This window comes from Pleurodeles waltl, chromosome 6 (genome assembly GCF_031143425.1).
Source record: "Pleurodeles waltl isolate 20211129_DDA chromosome 6, aPleWal1.hap1.20221129, whole genome shotgun sequence".
NCBI lineage: Eukaryota > Metazoa > Chordata > Amphibia > Caudata > Salamandridae > Pleurodeles > Pleurodeles waltl.
The window spans coordinates 154531315-154548135 of NC_090445.1; the positions used below are offsets into that span (position 1 = coordinate 154531315).

General features: G+C 42.6%; 1 protein-coding gene across 1 annotated transcript in view; it reads right to left on the reverse strand.

The window, feature by feature from the left end:
• Positions 1–1476: 1476 nt before the first annotated feature.
• The window catches only part of RAB5C (RAB5C, member RAS oncogene family), a 148488-nt gene continuing 133143 nt past the window's right edge, over positions 1477–16821 (reverse strand). Inside the window, exon 6 of the mRNA XM_069237679.1 lies at positions 1477–5353. Within this exon, the coding sequence (XP_069093780.1) occupies positions 5238–5353 (116 nt within the window). The 3' untranslated portion in view covers positions 1477–5237. The remainder of the gene's footprint in view (positions 5354–16821) is intronic.

A 16821-nucleotide genomic window follows, 5' to 3' on the forward strand; every position in this document is an offset into this window, starting at 1 on the left:
TGGATGTTTTACCCGGTGAGGTACCTTGCTAGACCCTGTAAGCCTAAATGGAGTGAAACTGTACTTTTGTGCACATTTATCCCGTAATATGTACATAATAAGCACCACAGACCTTCTGTAAACACTACAGAGCTACACTATGAATGCCCATTCATATAAGCTTACCCCAGGTCAGCACCAGTCCATGAAGAGTCTTCTGCGACAAGCTCCCTTTGTGCATATAAACATTCTAACATTCAGGGAGATGATGGTGCCACCTATTGTGACTTCTCGACTATGTGGATTATTTGAGGAGATTAACAGCATCTACTGACAGGATGCACTTCTATTTTCTTTGAGATATATATATATATATATATATATATATATATATATATTTTTTATGACGCTTTAGAAGTATATGTTTCTTCCTCTTCCGAAACTGTTACAGTTTGACCATTTTGGGTCATTCTTGAGGTGGAATCTTATTCTTCGTTTAAGCAGTAGCACTCTAGCTTTTTGTAGGCACAGAAAAATTCTTGCTTCCCTATCAAGGGTCTTTGTAGAGAATTTCCTGCAAATTGTTCAGTTTTTATATTTTAGGTCATAATACAAACGATACATGTAATCTTCATGTGGGAGGTCAGAGAAGTCTTTCTACAAGAGCCACAAGGATTGAAGAGGTCTTTTTGTAGGCTGACATATTAAATGGTCAGCCAGAAGCAAAAATTCCCAAGGAAAGTCTGCTTATGTCCTAAACTATGTTGAACTACCTGCATCAGAACTCATTTTACTCAACTGCAGTTTAACTGAATTAGTACTGGGGAGACACACTTATCTCAAGTAAAATGAACAGAGCTCGAGTGGCCTCCCTTCACACACGAGGGATGGTAGAAATCTGAAGATTGTGGTCCTAAGGCAGCTTCAATGTGACTGCCTCACATTTGGTACATTTTAAATTATAGGAGTATCCTACTCAAGTGACTGTTTGTCGTATCTGGGCTATATTTAACATTAGACTGCTACTGTAATAGTATTCTGGGACTACCAGTTTGATGACAGGGATGATTCAAGCATGTGAATCTAAGAAATATCCCATAACTGAGTAAAACTACTTGCCATGATAAGATCAATGGATAGGGGTTAAACTCTACCACGAACACTATCCCATGAACTGCATGCACAAACAATTAGAACAAAAAAAAAAGGAAACAAACGTAGAAGTAAAACTGCAAAATGATAAGACTGACATAATATGAATATTCTACTAATTTACATTGAAGCTGGAATTTGCATCGGGAATAAGCTAACCTTGACTCCTATAAGCAATGAGTAAGGTTCATCTCTAGTATTTGGAGTTTAAAAAAAATCCACTATGATCCAACTTCTATCACTGGTCAATGAAGGAAGGAAAAGCATTATTAACTAGTAGCAACATCACTTGTGCTGTGATCATCGGAAGTGTGCAAAACTGATACAAATAGGATAATTACACAATCACTGGCAAATATATAATTTATTTTAAACAATGCATTTGCAAGTTGGTCTGCTTTAATTTGATCATTGAATCGCTATGTCCAACCACTTAATGACTGCTTCAACAAAGCCTTCCAGTGTCATAGCCGTGCCTATGTACGCTCAAAGATCACAATATCAACATTTTGTATGTAAATGGAAGCACAGCAGCAAACGGGAAACGTTGTTTGAACAATGCAGTTTTAGAGGGAAAACAAATAGTAATCATGAAATGGTTAAACACGATTAAGAGGATTCATTTTAATAGCTCCCTCCAAATTTATTTTGAAGAATTACATGTTATGTTTTCCATAATACAGATGGCTTCTGCTTGCACAGACAAAATGACAAATATTGAAAATGTTGTAATCCATCACTGTACATGGTCAACCCAGGCCAGCTTGTGCTAAGAGTGAGCCGTTAACATTAGTGGCTTAATTTCATAAAATTCCTAATGTCTTGCTTTTCCCCTTCAAACATGATATTAATTTGTGGAAAAAACGTATGAGGGTTGAAAATTGGGGTTGTTAATGGTTTATACCATAAGTGAATAGATAGGTTGGAAATTTGTCTTGCTACTTAGAAACCAATAAAGACAATGGAGGTTTTCAGTAAGTACTATACAGAAGACACTGACCAGTTACTGGTTGGAAAACACCATACAATACAAAATATAGAAAAGGAGAAAAAAATAAACTGCCCCCCCCACACCCCCCCGCTTTCAATACCCACGATAGTCATTTGGTCAAAACATATTGCTCAGCCTCTGAATTTTACAAAGAGTGTTGTTTCCATAAAGGATATTGGATGCAATTTGCTCTAGGCAAACCCTCTCCCACTTTTTCGGTTAGTTGTGAGGCGCCTACTTAGTAACAACCAGCATCTGGTCACAGCAACGAACTGGAGGTTCTCTTAATAGCCTGGTGCTACTGCTTGGAAAAAAGTGACAGATCACGTGTACAGATATCTGGCGAAAGTAGCTGCTGATAAATTTCTGTGCAGGTGGCCATCTGCCTAACAGCGGCTTGGATTAGTGTGGAACAACAAAGCATCCGTGGCTGCGTAAGGCCAAATAAAAGTAAAACATGCCCAAGGATTCCTGTCCTTTACTTCTGTCTCTTAAAGAACCTGAGTCAACGCCCTGCTCTTTTGTAGCAGCAATAGATGGTATGATAGGAGCCAATATTTTTGTTACAGGAATTTTGAGGGGAAAAAATAGTCACAATTGGAAAATGTGGGAGAAGTCAAGACTCCTCAAGCATGTGCTCCTCTAACAAGGCAAGCATTGACCGGAAGCACCAGTAGCAACATACAAGTGCATCCAAACACGTTATTTTAATACATCAGGCATCTCACAGTGATAGCTCTGAGGTTGTGTAAAAATGTCCTTCTTATTTACATGAATAGCTACCAGAGGTAACAACCAAAATGTTTTCCTGGCAAGTTATTAGACATCAACTATATCTAAATACAAGGTCCCAACTATGAACTGTAACCCCAAAACATTCCCTTTAAACAGAATTTTAAAGTAACTTACTTATTTTAGTCAATTGTAGTTTAACTGAATTAGTACTGCGGGAGACACACCTAATACGGTCTTCCAGCTTAATCATTAATGCCACCCATTAAAAACAGATTCGAGTCCTGCTTTGTAGCAGGTGTCTCACAACAGTTACCACTTAGAGTGATAGGTTTTTCAGCTTCTGCCCAATAGGAATGCACATATGTCATTTACATACAATAGTAGCAAGCAAACAATCTTATTGACGCAGCTTACGGGCAATGAGGACCTGGTCAGAATAGAGCAAATTATTGCTGAGCTGACTGCCTACCCTGTGCGATTGAATTTAATTTAGTGATTAATCCAGACCATTCCAGAAACCAATGCATCATACCACAGGCAACAATTTCCACATACGTGGCCCAAACGGAACAAAAACCAATCAATTATTTGAGAAGCAACAGATATAAAGTGTTTTTAATGTGCTCCCATTTTACCACATGTAAGTGGGAGGGAAGGTCATTGATGACTAGTAGGACTGATTTTCAGATCTGCTAAATCAAAAACCATGCATGGATTAAATCGGTCGTATCTCTAGAGGGGCGATTAACTGCAATAATGAACATCTACATTTCTGGAGTTGTACAGAGATGGTAAGACGTTACCTTTGGAAAGGGCATTTGGTAAAGAAATCTTCAACTTCTTATTTTAGTAATATTTGGAAGAAGCTAGACAGTTGAGCAGGGAGATGAAATCAGAAACATACAAAACGAGTATTAATTCTATACAAACTAACATTTTAATTAAAAGACAATTCATCACACTGGAGCTCAAATTTTGCACTTTTTTTCAAGGCAAGGCTGTGATGTTAAACGTTAATGCACTGTTACGGATAGTTATAATACAAACCAAAGATGGAACAGTTTAATACCTCTCAGGTCCCTAAGCTTGTACGTATGAGTTTGGATGACTGGAGAATGGTGCAAAAAGCTGCGAGGTTGATAAGAGGCAATAGTTATGTGAACCAGTATAATTTTGTTCAAGCAATGCACCTACCATATCAATCGGTGTTAGAACACAATCACAGTGTTATCACACCAGTTTTCAGAAATGCTACAATTAAATACCTGCTTACCGCTCATAGACGAACTTCCGGCAGTCTTTTTGTTAGGCTAACTGCCTGTCTGTCATAATACCATGTGATACACAGTTCTTTATTTCAGGATAGGCAGGGATCGCAGTCCCCATCATACTATTCACTCACTTCATAATTTCTGAATCCTGTGCAAAACCACAAAAAACTAAACGCCTGAAAATGCAAATACAACAGAAACAAATGACATCCTTACAAACACTTAGCGTTGTACTTTGTTCCTCTTCCGGTATCACGTCAGAGAGGGCTGTATACCATGCTACAGAACTCGAAGGTTGGACAGCTGACCCAAAACGGCATTGGTTTTATAGTGGCACCCCAAACTACTACTTTTCTTTCCCACTTCTTTCCTCAGAGAATCATTTTGAAATAACATGCTCCTAGAGACAAGTCCTAATGACAAGTTCTGCAGGTGCATGGAAAGTAGCTATTGAGCATTCCAAACCTCCTAAGAGTCGAACTTCCACAGCCAACTGCGTTAAGTCAGCCCTTCTTTAATAGTACAAGAAAATTGGTATTAACCAGTACTCTCCATTTCCCAACTGGGTTCATGATGCAGTTTTCGCATTTTTACAAAAAATCATTTAAACACAATTCTGCCTGTGGTTTCCTTGGTTACAGGAAATCAAAAATACAAACACTGGGTACATCAGCTAGGGAAACGACATTTTCAAGCTGCTGATACCCAGCGGAGCTCACTCAATGCCATACTCACCCCAGTCCCCATCTGCTAAGAAAGAATGATATATTGAAAGGAACAGGAAGGGCATTTTTTGGGAGAGGGAGGTTTTGAGCGATGTTAAACGATGGGACACTGTTTCGAAGAGCAAAAGTTCATATAGATTTTTTTTTTTAAAAAAAAGAGAGACTTAAGACTTAAAATTGAATTAGTATTTGTACAGGAAAGTGCAGGTGGACTACCCCTCCAGTTAATGATCAGAGGTTTACGGAGAAATCACAGCAGCTGCTCTGTCTTAAGTGCGATTGGTTAATGCAGATTCCAGTCAGGTCATTCTCTCTTGTTGGTGATGTTTTTTTTTCTATATTTTATTTTTTGGACAGAACATTTTTGGATTTGGGGCAAAAGGCTCAGTTACTGCAGCATGCGGTCCGATGGGGTGGGTTGTTTTCTTGGAGATCCACACCTCGATTTCTCCCCGGGGCTCCAGGAGTGTTCTGAGGCTCATTCTTCGGTAATTTCTTGGCTACAACAACAATAGAGTACAAATGTATGGGTACAGAAGGCTTTCAGAATTATCAGTTACTAAAAATACATCCTCATAAGATACACAATGAATTCTACTGGGAAGGATTACCTAGAGCAAAAGCATCAATAGTAACACTTTTCTAACTAGGTTGCAATTAAAATGACGTGTTTGAAATGTATTTAATATAGCCTTAGAGCCCGCCATAGTGGGCTCTACCAGCCATTAAAGGCCCGCTCCAGCACTCAGCTTGGGCCTCTAATTGCTGGTATAGCCCAGCTAGGAAGGGCTATAAGGCTATCAGAACATTCTGCCACTAGAGGGCAGAATGTTCTAATAAATAAAACAAATTTCCTCAGCTCCATGAGGCCTTTCTTCACAGCTGTTGGAATGTTAATGCTCCTGGGCTTTTACCAGCCAGATTTATGTGAGCTCTGGCCATTAATTAACAAATTAATCTCCAACATCAGCATTCCACCAGTAAGATATGTCTACTGCAGCTGTGTAATGCTTTAACCTTTCCAGCCGTGGCAGAAACCTGTCTATGGGAGATGTGATCACCTTAGTGCAGAGATCTTCAAACTGGGGGGGTGGGAGGGGAGGTCTCCCTATGGGGGCCTCAAGAGATTCCAAGGGGGGGTCGAGGCTCTGACAAAAAGAGGCATTATGAAGATAACACTTCTTTTTTTAGTCAGAAAAACATTTATTGCATTTTTAAAACGGTAACAGAACTTAACTGCAATGTTTAAGTCTAGACATAAAAACATTTTCATCTTAATAGAATAATTGTGAACAATTCTGAGGGTTGGGCTGATTTTAGTTGTCCCACTTGCAGGGGGGAGGGTGGCGGTGGGGGGGGGGGGATGTGTCAAAAAGTTTGAGAACCACTGCCTTAGAAGAAATCAACAAAGGAGAGCAGGGCAAAGATCGCATCTATAAAACGTTAACAGTTTAAACTAACAGTGAAACAATTTAGAGAATAGGGATTAACACGACATCAACTGGTCAAAACCTAACCTAGAGTGTAACAAATTTACATTTATAATAGAGCAAATCCTGGCTCGAAACCCAACAAACAGTATCTTCACTCTAACCAGGAAGAGTAACAAAAAGGGCATGGATATGCTTGCTGGTATATAACCAAGATAAAAAAATAAGGTTCAGGGGCATCAGCTGAGAAGATCATACTCCTATGTGCCAAAACATTGCAGGGCAGAGGATACACAAATTCTGTCCATCACAAACAGATTCTCAGTTTTTCTACCACAGGTATAACTGACATTTCTGGAGCAAAGGCAGTACTACAGACCACCGCAAACTGCGTCCTATTTTTTTTTCCAGGCGCTGCACTGGACTATTTGAAAAAAGAAGCCTACCATATGTAAGCTTATTTTTAAAATTGTCAGCTGCAGCATTTCAACATGCACTGGAAATAACGGTGTTTGCATCTAGACCGTATCAAAAGGACCATCTAAAACTGGATTAAAGAAAGCTGTCCTCAAACAGCCTGAAAAACGAGTTAAGCAAGGAAAACTGGGGTCACACCTGTTTACCACAGGTATAAGTGCAACGGCTTTTAGTTGTGTTCTCTCCACGAGACAGGCATTTTAAATTATATCCCTCACGTAAGAGTGACAAAACCAGATGAGAAAAAGTGATTCCTGTGTAGTTGACATTAAGCAGGATTTTTAATTAAAGATTTATTTATTTTTTTTACGAAAAACTTCGATGCACTAAAATGGAACTAATTTGTAATGCTATACAAATAAAGAAGAGAAACAATCACTCCAGTGCTTGACATGTTTAAATATTGGGAGAGAGGTGGACCACACTACATATTTAAAATATGTGCTATAAACCACACATTCCCTGCCCTTGCACATACTAGATGACTGTTGATAGATCTATTTTTTGTTTTAAATGTTATTTGCTTTTTTTCTTTTTCTTACAATGCTTCCGTTACAACACAATGCATGGGCTACAAGGAATCGTTTAAACATTTTGTGTGTCCAAAACAGCATGTGTACCACACACAGTGGCATTCAAGATCACGTATAATAAAGTCCAAGGGGCTGCAAGCAATTAACAATTAGGACCACATCTAGCGCAATAGTGAATGTATCAAAGTGTAAATCAGAGTACATATGGGGAGTAAAACAATAGAGTATAAAATAATATAAACCTGTATTCACTCGAGGTGACAACAATAAAGTGCCTTGAAAGTCGTAGCCCCGGAGGACTCCACCTGGGTTTCACAGACCAACTGTAGGTATCGCAAGAGCCTTCGTTGTCGCCAAGTACATGTGATGCAGCGAGCGGGGAATATAGACCACAGACGTCCTCCTCAAAGGGGGTGTTAAGTAACAGGTGTACCATCGCGTAGTGTCCCCAAAGTGCATCCCATGTCTCAGAAATAAGGTATTTACAGAGACTTTTCACCTCTTACCTGCATAGTATTGCGCACATGGACAAAACCCATGCAGAGGCAGCCGTGGGTGGGAGAGCTGCTTTTCATTCACGGGTGATCAGTCTTTTCGCCAAAATGAGGGCTAAGTCCGCAAACCGTGTTGCTGCTCCGTACTTGTTAGCATGACGGCAGAGTACCAGAATGCACACTTTCCAAGTGTAAGTTACAGTATTATCAGTTCAGCGTATCAAGTGTGTGGTGGCGTCCCTCCAATACCCGTGAGGGACGGGCAGGACCAGAGCATGTGCAATAGCTCATCATGGGTAAGGCAACGGGGACAAGCAGCAACCGTACGATTAAAATGATGGTCTATTTTGCTGGATGTTAAATAAACTCGGAGTACTAAATAGAATAGCATCATTTTAAAACGTGCATTTCAGGGCACTAGGGCAGGGTAAGTTAAGATAATTTGCTGTATGCGGTCAGTACAAGTGCACCGAAAGTCTGTTTCCCAAAGTCAACGGAGTGTGGTGAGAGGAATGGCCGAGGTCAGACGTAACGTGCCAATCATCGAGTCTGATGGCTACCCGCACCGAAGACATGAACATGAAGGTATTAAATAGCAAGATGATGCAGGCTGGGGGTTCCATTTGCACTTCTCCCCATGACTGGCTCAAAACTATAAAAAAAAAAAAAAAAAAAAAGAAAAAAAAAAAAAAAAAAAAAAAATGCAGCAGAAATTCTCCTGGTGGAAGTTCAAAGTCGGTCAGTAGATCCTCTGGGGATAGTGGGGTTCTGTCACAATATAATTCGCCTACACTGTGTATTCCTGTCGTGTGCCATGGTGCTAATTCCCTAAGGGAGGTTGACACCCGCACACGCAGCAGACCAAGTAGTGGCAATGCTGGGGTGTAAGGCAGAGTTGACTGAGTGATAAACATAGCCCTGCGAAAGCATTGATAAGCGACCTGGAGGAGATGTGCACTCAGCAGTGGTGCCTTAGCGAGGGGATGGAAAACATAAGTAACTGTTCTAAGTCACAATGGGGAAGGAGCATTGCTGTATCTGATTGATTCGTGGGCTGTAATCTAGCAATCAATCAAAGAGATTTATAAAGCGCGCTACTCACCCGCGAGGGTCTCAAGGCGCTGGGGGAGGGGGGCTGGGAGGTTCACTGTTCAAAAAGCCAGGTTTTGAGGCCCTTCCTGAAGAGAAGTAGGTTTTGGGTCTTGCGGAGGTGGGTTGGGAGGGTGTTCCAGGTTTTGGGTGCAAGGTAGGAGAAGGATCTGCCCCCGGTGGTGGTGTGCTTGATGTGGGGGACAGAGGCGAGAGAGAGAGAGGTCAGCAGAGCGGAGGTTTCGAGTGGGGGGGGGGGCCTGTATTGTGGAGTGATTTGTGTGCGAGGATGAGGATCTTGAAGGTGATCCCTTTGTCAATGGGGAGCCAGTGGAGGGATTTGAGGTGTGGAGAGATGTGTTCGTGTCAGGGGAGGTAGAGGATGAGTCGTGCTGCTGAGTTCTGGATGCGCTGTAGTTTGCGCTTGAGTTTTAGAGTGGTTCCGGCGTAGAGGGCGTTTCCGTAATCAAGTCTGCTGCTGATGAGTGCGTGAGTGACAGTTTTTCTGGTCTCTGTGGGGATCCATTTGAATGTTTTTTTCAGTATACGAAGTGTGTTGAAGCATGAGGAGGTGAGAACGTTGATTTGTTGGGTCATCGAGAGGGAAGAGTCTAGGATGATGCCGAGGTTGCGTGCGTGGTTGGCGGGGGTGGGTGCAGGGCCTAGCGTGGTGGGCCACCATGAGGGGTCCCAGGTGTTTTTGTGTGGGCCAAAGAGGATTATTTCGGTATTGCTTGAGTTGAGTTTCAGGTGGTTGGCTGTCATCCATGTGGCGGTGTCGATGAGTGCGTTGTGTAGGTTGGATTTGGCAGTGTTGGGGTTGCGGGTGAGGGAGAGGATGAGTTGAGTGTCGTCGGCGTATGAGAGGATGGTGATTCATGGGGTATGATGTTGGCTAGTGGGGTCATGTATATGTTAAATAGTGTGGGGCTGAGGGAGGAGCCTTGGGGGACTCCGCAGGTGATTTTGGTGGCGGGCGATTGGAAGGGGGAGGTGGGTAGTCTGACTTTTTGGGTTCTGTTGGTGAGAAAGGAGGTGAGCCAGTCCAGGGCTTTGTGCCTTATCCCTGCGTCGTGAAGGCGTGTTCTGAGTGTGTGGTGGCAGACAGTGTCAAAGGCTACAGAGAGGTCCAGGAGTATGAGTGCTACGGTCTCACCCATGTCGACTCTGTATCGGATTTCGTCGGTGTATGCTAAGAGGGCGGTTTCTGTGCTGTGGTTCTTGCGGAACCCAGATTGGGAGGGGTCGAGTGTGTTGTTTGTCTCGAGGAAGTGGGATAGTCGGGAGTTGACAATTTTTTCCGCAACCTTGGCTGGGAAGGTGAGGAGGGAGATGGGGCGGTAGTTGGAGAGATAGTCTGGGTTGGCTTTGATTCCGCACTCCCAAAAAAAAACAGAGTGCCACTCAATGTAGTTGGGAAGCCAGATAATAATGATCGAGTTTAGGCATTTTGAGCGAGCCACAGTCTGCCAGGAGATAAAGTCTGAGAAGCGCTACTCTGTGCAGCATATTGCGAAAGATAAGATCACCTATCAGATATTCCAAAGACTGAAAGAAGGGCTGGTGTGTAAAGACAGGGAGATTTGTAAAGCAGGGGTGTGGAATTCCCATAGCCCAATGCCCAGGGCATGTTTGGGGTCAAGGAGAACAAGTTTTCATGTTTATTTCATCTTTCGGACAGGTAGGCCCAAGCCCCTGCACCACAAACCCTTGGGCTGCCAGTTTACAGGCAAGGGAACTGTCCGCAGTTGAGGTAATATTTGTATCCAAAAGTTAATGTTGTTCGAACTTGTATTTATGGCTCATTATTACAATGCCTTTACTATTAGGGTGAGCACTCTAAACACTGTAAGGTCACACTGTACTGACTGTAGTGGTTCCAGTAAAAAAAAAAAAAAAAAAAAAAAAAAAAAAAAAAAAAAAAAAAAAAGACGTGTACACACGTTTGAAACGTTTAATATTAGGCTGCATATAATGCTCTCGGATTAGATGCAAATGTTTGCAGAAGCTTGTAAGCAACGTTGAGGATTCTTTGCTTTCAAAATATGTTCAGAAAAAAAAAAAAAAATCAAGTAGGAAAAAATGTTTTCCTAAATTACTGTGAATTTTTGCATACTATTTCTTTGAAGCGGCATTCAGTAAAATGTGTTGATGCATTCTAGTATTTCCTAAAAATATTTATAATGGAAAGTCAGTGTAACCATGTTCAACAAGCTTATGGGAAACGTGAAAATAAACAAGCACTGGCACAGCCAATCGATCTGACAATGGTTGTCAGTCATTTGGTGTTGTCAATCAGCGCCTTATTTGACAAGGCTTTTGCAACACTTTATTGTTGTGAGCGCTGCCATGCCCTCACCATTGTAACAAAGATTGGCAAAAAGCAAAAAAATACGTTTTTGGGGGGCTCAAAAAGCACACATTGTCACAGTAGTCCCTGAGCACTGAACAAAACTACTTTGTGTGCTAATATTCTCCTTGTGAAAAAGCAGAATACTATCACTCACAGTAAAGCCAGTCGATAGATGGATAGAGTGAGAAATGAAGTCTGAATAAAAATTAAATGTCTTGGTTAACACCAGACCTAATTAGGGGCCCAATTCTAACAGAATGTCACAAATGTGCACCCGTGGTATATGTATTTGCATTAGTGGCTTTCATGAATTCATAAGAATTTACAGAAGTAGACCAGGAATTTGTAATCCTAGAAAATATCTGTGAACTGTATTTTAGCACAAGCAAATATGCATGTGTGGGTTTCCTCATGCAAAAATTTGGTGAGCGTTTACACATTCGCTTTCTCACCAACCACTTTTGTCGCAACCCTGGAAGAACTTCTACTTCACACCAAAACTCCAAAAATTTAACATGTAAAACCAGAGAAATTCATTAAAAAAAATTCAGGTAAAAATAGCACGTATAAGCATAAAGCATCACTTGTGGTTATCTGATCGTACTGGTTTGGGTCAGACTCAAAAGTTTAGGCTGACCATGATAGAGCACAAGTCAGATATAGGGGCTGGGATCATCTTGGTGGAATGTTTACCTTCTCAAAGTCGAGTTCCACATGAGGAACCTCAGCCAGAGAGGCAGCCAAGAGAAGGTTGTTGTTGACATGAAGTGCAGATCGCCACCAGAGCTTCACATCTGCAGATACAAAGTCCGTCACCCCCACCGCCCCTTAATTAGGTGTATGCCATTTTTACCATGTTTGGAAGGGAGAACAGAATCACTACATAGACATTTGCAGATTTTGTCAACCACATTTGAAGATGCCCCTGCTCTAGTTTACCCTATCTATTGTGAGAAATCTTATTTTTTAAGAGGGACTCAAGGACCAAGGCAAACCGAGTATAATGACATCACTGTCTTGTGCCTCTACCTACAAGGGCTCTCTCCGTTACGCCTGCCATTAACCGCTCCTCTCAGGCTTCTGATACTTTACTAATAATTCCCTCAAAATGTTTTTCCAAATCTTGCCTTTCTTGGAATGGCTGATCGAAACGCTCAGTGCAACCTGCTAAACGCCTCCTCGTCTAAATAGAGAAGGATTGTTTCCTTAGTATCTCTCTGGACTATATCAACAATGGGCAATACATTTATATTGTTGGCTTCTGTTTATACTCCTCTGATGAAATCTGGCTGATTTGGGTGCAACATTTCAGGCAGAAGGCTAGCTAATCTCACAGACAGTACTAAAAAAAAAAAAAAAAAAAAAAAAGCTTATCACTTAAGTTAAACAGATGACAAGACTACCAAATATTGGGGGGTTTTTTGGTTTGGGAGAAAAGAGCTATGGAAAGTTCAATAATTCTCAGTGCTACTGCTGCACCAAAGTATTTCATTCAGTAGTCTTGACATCGCTCAATAAAACCTTGTAAATGACCCATCTGGTCAGAAGCCTTAAAGAGCTTGTATTGCCTGAAAGACCAAAGTCCCCAGTTATGGATGGCTCCAATCTCTATTTGTCAAAGTCTGAAATTCCAGGCAGAGATGGCCAAATAGCGTTCCTTTCTATCATTTATGAGAAAATGCTGAAAGCTTTCTAGACACTTGCATGTGTCCTAAAAATCATCTTCTCTAAACTACAAACTTCGTAATTCGGTAGCCAGTAAACTGCATCATTGGTGTCAATGTGATATTTAGCATTTAGATGGGTCAGCAAATATCTTCTGGGATCCAAAGCTGTCCCCTTAAGAATAATAACGCTTATGCCAAATGAGATGCAAGTGTGATTATGTGTAACCTAACCTATCTGCAAGTCTTTTCTCAGTGATGTTTTAAGTGGCCCTTAATCTTTTAATTAGAATAGAACTACTATAAAAAGTCCTCAGCTACAGCTTTCAAAACTCACAAGACACCTGTGCTCACCTCACCTCCAACATTATTCTCAAGTTAATGTTTAAGACAAGGCACAATTTTTGTGGGAGTCACTGCGTCCTTGAGTAGGGTCTCATTCGGTCTCTACTACCCTTTAGCTTTTAAGGGCCCTTTCACTTGGCATTTAATGGAGCCTGTGAGCAGCCCCCATGATGCGAATGTGTTAGAAGTCCCTTTCCCAGATCCTCCTCAACCATATGTAGTAATAGCTATCTATCAGTATGCGATTCAGCCTTGTATAAGTGCCATGTACCTGCAAGTAGTGGGAGTATTCTACTGTAAGTGAATGTTGGTCCTTCCATTAATCAATCAGTCCAAGATCTTTCCTCACCTGAAGGAGCTATCCAGTCAAGAGTGTCTAGCCTACTATTTATTCAACAGAACACACAGATTCAGACCTCTTCCAATAATCACAGGGGCAATGGATTTAAGTAATACTTCCTCCACTGCCCCCCTTTGATAGTTTTTTTCTCATGGCCTGCAATTAAGAACATAGAAGGATGTCACAGTGAGAACAATCTCACACAGCATGCCCTTTATCAAAAGTAATTTTGCCTAACTGTTCCGCACCTTAAACTAGACGGTTTGGAAAGGAATATACCCAAAATCTGCAGGCTTGTTTGGTACTGAGAAGTAATACTGCTCTGGAAAAAACTCGATCTCACACAAGACTGATCTCAGAGTCAAGAAGGTATCTGCAACTATACAGCATCTCTACAAGATAAAGAGTTACTGAAGGTAACTTGATCATTTGATGTAGACTTCTAGAGGTAGATTCCCTACCTTAGAATAGATACCAAAGAAATATCTCTTCCTGGAGATAAGTCTGGATTGTTTCAGACCAAACAGTACTGGAGGATCGCATAGAGAAAGTGCCCATTCACCAGACTACTGCTGGGGCAATAGTGTTTGCCAAACATGTGCAGCGATGCCCACATAGCCGCCAGACAGAAGTCTATGACTGTGACTCTTCCAGTTTACACAGTGATTGCAGATGTAGCTCTGGTAGAGTGAACTCTTAAGTCCTCAGGGGAATGTTTCTTGCACAGCACACCTTTATAAAGAGAATGATACATCGAGAGGTGGTTCTCTTTTGAATTGCTTTTCCTTTCTTTTCCCCTGCATATCCAACAAAGTTGATTATCCACCTGGAAATCTTTGGAACAATCAATATATAACAAGAATGCTTGTTTTGGTTCCAGTGGGTGGTGTTTCTCTTAGAGGGAGGAGGCAGAGGGAAAAGAAAGGAAGGGTGATGTTTTGACCGACGTGAAAAGGTGTCCCCACCTTTAGGAACAAGTATTGGCAAAGTCAATAAGTTTCATGAAATCTATTGGGTTTGCCATTTTTTCTTAAATATCACATAGAAATCCATACATTTTAGAATACAAATTGCTCAACTGTGGGCTTCAGGCAGCAAACACTATTACGCAACTGTGCCAAAGCCTCTGCAATTCGATGACTGGAAGAAGCCTTGATTAACGAGGCACTGTTTCACTCTAAGGCACTTGGTTGAGAAAGGAAAGCTGCACAAGTGAGTGATGAGGACAATGGAGGCTGTAAGGTGCTGCATACTCGGTCACTCTGTCAATCAATAAATCAGTGCTTGTAAAGTGCAACTGCTCACCCATTAGGGTCTCAAGGGGTGGGGGTGGAGGGAACGAGTAGCGTATACCAGTTAGGCAGTTATTACAAAAGCCATGTCTTCAGTTCCTTTGTGAAGCTGAGGAGGGAAGTGGTTTGTCTGATATGGAGAGGAAAGGTGTTCCTGGCGGTGGCAGCAAGGTAGGATAAGGTGTGTGTTTTCCTGATGCGGGGTACTTCTGTGAGAGAGACCTGGACTGAGCGTAGGGCCCCGTGGGGTACGTGGAGGTTGAGTCGCTGGTCCAGTGTTGTGGAGAGCTGTGTGTGCATGGATGAGGATCTTGAAGGTGATTCTTTTTTCTATGGGAAGCCAGTGCAGTGTACGCAGGTGTTGAGAGATGAGGTAGGTCGAGGATCAGTCTAGCGGCGGTGTTCTGGATGTTTTGTAGCTTGCAGGTAAGTTTCTTGTTGATTCCAGCATAGAGTGAGTTGCCGTAGTCCAGTCTGCTAGTGATCAGGGCGTGTGTGACGGTCTTTCTATGTTCTGTGGGGGGATCCACTTAAAGGACTTGCGTAGGAGGCGGAGGGTGCAGAGGCAGGTGGAGTTGACAGAGTTGATTTGCTGGTTCATGCTGGGGTTGGAGTCCAAGATGATTCAGAGGTTGCGAGCTTGGCTGGTGTGGGTGGGCGGGCGGATTTCCAGGGTGGGTGGCCACCACACGCTAGATTGAGGGCCCATGTTGAGTACTTCTGTCTTGTTAGTGCTGGGTTGAAGGCAGCTGTTTGTCATCCAGTTGGCAACTGGGGGGGGGGGGGGGGGGGCTGTCCAGGGAGTGATTGTTGGTTAGTTGGTGTCTGGTTTTGGTAGAGGGGGGTTCTGTGCATAGGTTGTCCTTTGCTGAAACTGTCGTGGATGGTCCTGATTTTGTGATGGAAGTAGGTGTTGAGTTTGTTACAGAGGTCCTGTGAGGGTGTGATGTCTGTTTCACTGTTGTGTTGGGCAAACTCCTTGATGATGCTGAAGAGTTCCTTGCTGTTGTGTGCGTGTGAGGAGAGTGTCTTGTATAGCATTCTTTCTGGTGTTTCTGATGAGTTGGTGTGCGGTGGTGGCGGCTCTGAAGTTGCTATGGGCTTCTGTGGATTTGGTGTTTCTCCAGATTTTTTCGAGGCGGCAACAAGTGCGTCTAGATTCTCGGAGTTCGGGGGTGAACCAGCTGGGTTTCTTTGGATGGGTGCTGTTCTTTTTGAGGGGGGCTATCCATTTGTGGAAGGTAGGTGCTGCGGTGTTTGGGATGTCATTGTGTGCGATGGCGGGGCGGCAAGGGCGGCGGCGAGATGATAGTCAGTTATTCTTGTCCAGTTTCTATGGGATGTCTGGTGCTCTGATGACGGTGGGTGTGTTGAAGGTGAAATGGATGCATCGGTGGTCTGTCCATGGGAGTTCTGTGGTGCGACTGAAGGTCGTGGAGGTTCCTGTGGTGAAGACAGGATTGAGGGTGTGTCCTGCTGAGTGTGTTGGCTCTGTCATGATCTGTCGGAGTCCTATGTTGTGGAGGTTGTCCAGGAGGGATGCGGTATTGGGGGTCTTGTAGAATTTCGAGGTGGAAGTTGAGGTCTCCCAGTAGGGTGTAGTTGGTGGCTGTGATGGCTAGTGCGGAAATGCAGTCCGTGATGGAGTCTGTGAAGGGTGTTCGTGGTCTGGGAGGGCAGTAGATGAGGGTTTACCTAATGGTGGCGGTCGGGCTGTGTGTAGCTGGAAGTGGAGGTGTTCCATCAGGTTTGTAGATTCTTTGGAATTTCCAGAGTGTGTTCAGGCGGAGGTTGGACTTGTGGACGATGGCGACAGCCTTAGTCAGTCAACTAAAACCAGGATAGATGTTAAAACATTGGAATCATAGCCTGAACATCCTGAACTTGCTGTCCTGGAGGATACGCCGAAAACTGCACTGTATCCAGAAGACCTTGAATGAAAGGGAGCACT